Source organism: Elephantulus edwardii, unplaced genomic scaffold (genome assembly GCF_000299155.1).
Source record: "Elephantulus edwardii isolate Elephantulus edwardi_28Jun2011 unplaced genomic scaffold, EleEdw1.0 scaffold00015, whole genome shotgun sequence".
NCBI lineage: Eukaryota > Metazoa > Chordata > Mammalia > Macroscelidea > Macroscelididae > Elephantulus > Elephantulus edwardii.
Genome location: NW_006399765.1, coordinates 9,948,212 through 9,954,524, shown reverse-complemented (window position 1 = coordinate 9,954,524; position 6,313 = coordinate 9,948,212). Strand labels below are relative to the sequence as shown.

The 6,313-nt window shown below is 38.3% G+C and overlaps 1 protein-coding gene across 1 annotated transcript in view; it reads left to right on the top strand.

The window, feature by feature from the left end:
- RBL1 (retinoblastoma-like 1 (p107)) overlaps positions 1-6,313 on the top strand; it is a 62,749-nt gene that overhangs the window by 13,790 nt on the left and 42,646 nt on the right. The window contains exons 7-8 of the mRNA XM_006881505.1: positions 1,286-1,335; positions 2,574-2,760. Of these exons, the coding sequence (XP_006881567.1) occupies positions 1,286-1,335; positions 2,574-2,760 (237 nt within the window). The remainder of the gene's footprint in view (positions 1-1,285; positions 1,336-2,573; positions 2,761-6,313) is intronic.

The window sequence follows — 6,313 nt, the reverse complement described above, 5'->3', positions numbered from 1 at the left end:
ATAAGTCCCTTATCTGATATGTTATTACCGAATACTTTTTCCCAGTCAGTGGCTTCCCTTTTTACCCTACTGGAGAAGTTTTTGGATGTGCATAGGGATTTGAGTCTTAGAAGATCCCATTCATCTATGTTATCTTCTCCTGGTTGTAGGAAAATAAACTTTATAAGAAACCCAGTAATTAAGTCTTTTATGTTCCATAGAAGTAAGCGTACTAAGACCCTGGGTATAATCACCATCCATCCCAGTTTACCTGCTTTCTATATTACCATGTTTTTGCCTGTTATTTTGGCATAACTAATAACTTCCTTTCATTTCCAAAGTATCCTGATTTGGGCCATGTTGCTCATATGCTAAATAAGTCTTGTTGGTCTGTTGAGGATATTTTTATTTTTCTAATGAAAAAAAAATGTAAGTATCAAGAACTATTATCTCACAGTCTTTTCAAAAACCAGAGATATGGCAATACTAGGAGTTTCTATGAGAATTACTGTTGGCGAGGTAAATCACCTCTTTTAGACCCTGAACAAAATATATTGTTGACTAAAACAATATATTCAGCATATTGGAAAAAACCAGGATGGCGCAGGATAGCACAAGGTTCAAGTCTATTGTGTATAGGGTTGTTATGAATAATAATCTACACATTTGTACTTAATAACTTTTTAGAGTGGAAAATGTACTTTGCCCTCTTTATTTAAGAATATTGGCTCATGGCCCTGAAGATACTTAAATGTAATCTTTGTTGTATCTTTGTAATCTCAGAATGTACAGCAATTATTACTGCAGTGTGGCTTTTTCCTACCTAAAACAGTAGATATAATCTCTGAATCCTTTGCTTTCTTAGCATCATAATAGCAATTTAATGAATGTTAGCGTCCCACTTTCATTTGCTAGTATTTAATAGTGAACAACTTGCATTAGAACCACTTAGGGAATTTACTAAAATGCTGCCTTAGATCAGGCCTGCTGACTGAATTATTGGTGGTGAGATTCCCCTCTACTGTTTTAAACAAAGTCCCTAAATGAGTCTTATGTATCTAAGACATGGAAACCACTGCTGTAGGCTTTCATTTTCAAAACTTGACTTTATGTATCTTTTTAATATTTTATTTGCATGCTAACAGGCTTGGCTATTCTGAAAGAATTATTTAGTAATTCTGGGGAGATACGTGCCCATATTCATACATGCATGTTTGTGTTACAGCAACTAGCAATGTGGAAATTTTATTTTCAGTATGTTCATATGCTTAAGTGTATGATGTCCTAAAGTCATATTTTCTTCCAGATTTTAAAAGGAGAATGCCTCCTGGACCTTTCTAATTTTATTGATAACAGGTAAGTGCCAGCACAAGGTTTCTGGCATGGTATTGTTGTTGTCTTGGAGTTGAGCATGACTCATAGTGACCCCGTGAACAAAAGGCCTGAAGCCCCTCTATAACTATCAACATTTATCAAAGTTTATAACGTTTCCAGAGGCAAGTTGTTTAGGAAGTAGATGCCACTCCTATTTCCAAACCTGACAGTGAATGTTACTGTTTTAGTCGCCTGCAGTGCACAGCGACCCTATGTTCAATAGCTCTGAACCCTTCCCTGTCCTGAACCAGACTCACTAATTCTGATACACCAACCCCCATTGACCCAGTCACTGTACCATTCCATCTCATCCGGGGTATTCTTCCCCTGCGCTGACCACCCACCCTTCTGAACATGATGTCCTTCTCCAAGGACCAATCTCTCCTGACCATGTGTCCAAAGTAAGTGAGACAGATCTTCACAATCCTAGCCTCTACTGAGAGACTTGGTTTTATTCTCTAAGATAGAGCAGTTTGTTTTCTTGGCATTCCATGGTATAAGCTATCATTAATGTTTTACTCAAATTTATTAAGTGAAAACATTTTATCAAGATAACTCTTCCAAATTAATTTGCTTCCCTGTAGAGGCAATGAATGGATTTTTTAATCACTTACTTCTTGTAGATTCTAAATGTGTTTAAAACAGCCTGGTTGGTATGGCAGCCCAGTTGCACTGCCAGCCAGGAGTAGGTAGTTTGAATCCACCAGCTACTCCATGGGAGAAAGATGGCAGTCTCTTTCTCTGCAAGTTACAGCCTCTAAAACCTACTGCAGGGTCAGCTGTGAGTTGGTATTGACTCATTGGCAGGGATTTGAGTTCAAGTCTCTCAAAAACTTGTAAACTGAGTTGTAGTAACTTCTGTATTTGCTTTTGCATTCTTTTAGTAATGAAATGTTGACACTTTCAGAGTTTACATATTGTTTTCTCAATAATCAAGTGTAAGTTTGTTTAATTATATTCAACCTAGTTTACAGATTTATTTCCTTTTTTGCTTATTTTAAAAAGGATTTATTGTTATATTTAAGTATTAGAAATGTTTATAATCAAATAGGAATTACTACCCCTACTACCAGATGAGCATAAAAACTAGAAAGGATTAGATCTTTTCAGGCTGTGCATTCCAAATCTATCTTCAAGTCAAGATAAAATCATTGTATTAATTTTTAGTTATATCTTTAAAATAATTCTTTAATAGAAACTTAAAAGAATTCTCTTTACAGCAAAGCAGTGAACAAGGAGTATGAAGAATATGTTCTAACTGTTGGTGATTTTGATGAGAGAGTTTTTTTGGGAGCAGATGCAGAGGAAGAGATTGGAACTCCTCAAAAGTTCACTGCCGACACCCCTGTAGGGAAGCGGACAGCACGGACCAGTGTGGAGTATAATCTCCAGCAACACTTTGAGAAAGTAATGTAACCTCACCTGACTTCAGTCGTGATCTCTCTATTTGACTCTACTAACGGCAGAAGCTTCTTTCTAGTTAAATTTTTAGCTTCCTCTACCAATCCATATTTTCCATTGACGCCTTAAATTATAATTTTTAAAACTTTGAAAGCTTTGGCGGCATATTACATAGTGTGGTAGGTGGCTGACCGAAAGATTGGTGATTAGTATTCACCAGTCATTCCTCTAGAGAAAGATGGGCAGTTTCCTCCTGTAAAGATGTATGGCCTCAGGAACCTGGTAGGGGTTGCTGTGTGTTGTAGTAGACTCAACGGTATTGACTATTAGTACTTTTTACTGGAGTCTTGTTATCATTCATGTTTTACTATATTATCCCAAGCATGTTTGTATTTTTCAATTGAGTATGTGTTTCTGGCAGAAAGGAATTTATGTTTTTCTTACCATTATTCCTTTTGTTTTACTTAGCCTCTGGCTAGTTACTTTAAACTTTAGTTTACTTTCCTACTCGTGGTACTCTGCATGGTCTTTTCTAACCTCCTACATTTAACTCTGAAATTCTGAGTACTAATAGTCAAGGCTTAATTTTATGTTTTTAAGAGATTTTAGTTAGAAGCTGAGATTTAATAGAAAAAGCACTTGTCTAGAAGGTAAAAGAATCTAAGTTTTAGTCTAACATCTACCATTAACTTTGTCAACAAGTTTGTTAAACAAGTTTGTTATTTTTGAACCAATATATACCTGTTTATTCTAAGAAAAATGTATGCCTATGGTTCAAAGGAGTGTTGTGAACATGAGCTTATAGATAGAAAGTGTTTTGGAAAAGTAGTTTTAAATGTAAGAATACTACTGACATAGTATTATGAAAACTTTCTGGGTGTCATGGATTGAATTGTGTCCCCTCAAGATATGTGACATCTTATCTGTGTTAGGATTTTTAGTGTTTTACATTTAATAATGTGACAGTAATGAAACTGATATAAAGGAATTAGGGTAGGATGTAACACTGTTAATCTCATCACAATGTAAGAGGAGTTTCTAAGACAGAATTTGGTATTGAGAGAGTGAGGTGCTGCGGTAACAGATACCTAAAAGGTGGAAGCTATTTTGGAGTTGATGAAAGAGTAGAAGAGTGTTAAGATATTTAACAGGAAATTCTGGTGACCTGATGGCAAGAAAGTGTGCTGCGGTCCTGAAGACACATGATTCCAATCCACCAGCTACTCTGCAGAAAGATGGAAAATCTCCTGCCCTATGATTAACTGTCTCTGAAAACTTGCGGGATGGTCAGCTGTGGGTTCTGACTCTACAGTAAACAACAGTAAAAGTTCAGATTGCTTTAAAGGTACTTCTGGTGGAAATATGGATGTCAAAGGCAGTTCTGTTAAGGACCCAGAAGGAAGATAGGTGAATTTTAACAACAGAGCTGGTGCACAGGGTGTGAAGCAGTGACAGAGAAATACCAGCAGCAGAACCTGAAGACCACAAGTATGGAAGCCTGTCCAAGATGCTGAGTGTTGTCAAGCAAGAGGCTTCCTGGCAAAGTAGTGATACTTAGCCTTGTTGACAGAGTTAGACTTGCTGGCCAAAGTATCTAGAGAGCTTGGTGACTTCTGACCAAAGCTTTTTAATACATTGAGATACCTATGAGTACTTCCTGATAGAGCTACAGAACTTTGTGACATTTCCCAGAGCAGGGTAGGGCTGGGCTGGCTTCTGAGACCAAGGAACCAGGAAACAAGCTAAAAAGTTAAAAGAGCATGGCAAAGTGAACTGTCAGCAGGTAGCACTACTGGCCTGTGAGGCTTCTAAGGATGGGGCCACTAGACCTAGGTTTCAGAGAGTCAGTTATTGTCTAGAATATTGTAGAACTGAGTAAGGTGGAGCCTCTATCCAAAGCTAAGAGGGTGATGCTACCATGGCCAAAACAGCTGAAAATTCGGGTTTGTAGAGCCAAGAGTATGGGATACCCACTCATTGGACTAGGAGGATGAGCTTCCCAAAGCCAAAGGTCCCAGTGGGCCTGGAAAGTGACGCTGAAGACCAAGATCAGGAGACATCTTACACCCAGAGAGAATAGCCAGCGCCCAGACTCTGTAGAACAGATCCATTGTCTAAATGGTCTTGAAGAATTATTGTCAAGCCTTGAGAATGGATACTAATTGTTCTACTGGATATTTGACTTTCTCAATACCCATAATTCCTTTTTTCTTTTGAGACAGTTTTATTAAAACCATCCATTTTTTATATTTGTTTTAGAGTAGCACTGGAAAACCAGGAGGGGGGAAAGTGAACCTGTCATTAAATAGGGAGCTCTGGTAGTGTGATATTAAGGAATTGAGCTGCCAGCACAAAGGTTTGTAATTTGAATCCACCAGTTTCTCCATGGGAGAAAGGTAAGCAGTCTCCTCCCATGTGATTTACTGATTCTGAAAACCCACTGGAGGGTCAGTTCTGACTCTATGGTACAGAATAACAACATCATTAGATAGGGAGCACTGGTGACCTAGTGGTAAGAAGCTGTGTTACAATCCCAAACATAGGCGATTCAAATCTACCAGCTGCTCACAGAAGGATGGACACTGCTGTCATGCAATTTACTGCCTCTATAAAAACCCACAAGAGGGTGAGCTAAGAGTTGGTTTCAACTCAAGAGCACACAACAACAACAAAAAAATCACTATATAAGTTGAAAGCATAAACAACCAATAAGCACCCATGGTAACAGTGGTCAAAAAATCAAAAGACATAAAAAAAAAAAATCAAAAGACTTGTTACGTTGAGAAAATCTGTCTACAACCTCTCCAAAATGCTACAGCACAATAATAATAGTTTAAAGTTCACCTGATCTAAGCCATGAGTTTTGTTTTTTGTTGTTTTGGTGGTGGTTTTTTTTTTTTTTTCGGTTTTTCTTGCCCATCCCTGTGAATCTAAAATCTGACAGTGAATACGGATGACAGAAGAATCAGTGCCTTTGAATTGTTGTGTTGGAAATGAGTACTGACCACCACAAAGATTGCCAGAAGGACAAACAAGTCTGTCTTTGGAAAAAGTGTAGCTGGGGTTCTTCTGAGAGACAAGGATACTCACATACTTTGGGGATATTGTTTAGAAGGACCAGTCCATGGAAAAAGGCATCATCCTTGGAAAAGTGGAGTCAGAAAAGAGAGGACAAATCTTAACAGAATGAATTCACACAGTGTAATAATGGGCTGGAGAGAATATAAGAGATTGTGAGGTTGGTGCAGAATAGGGTAAAGTACATATAGATCTGTCATTCATAGTCACTATGAGTCGAAGTTAACTTGATGGCTCCTAACAACAACAGCTTCATTAAATGTGGATGAAAATATGGTTTGTTGTTGTTGTTATGTGCTGTCGAGTCGCCTGCGACTCATAGCGACCCTATGTACAACAGCCCTAAACTCCGCTCTATCCTGTGCCAATCGCACCGTCTCTGACACTCCCATCCCAATCATCCCAGTCACTGAATCAATCCACCTCATAGAGGGCCTTCCTCTCCTGCGCTGTCCCTCCACCCTCCCAAGCATGATGTCCC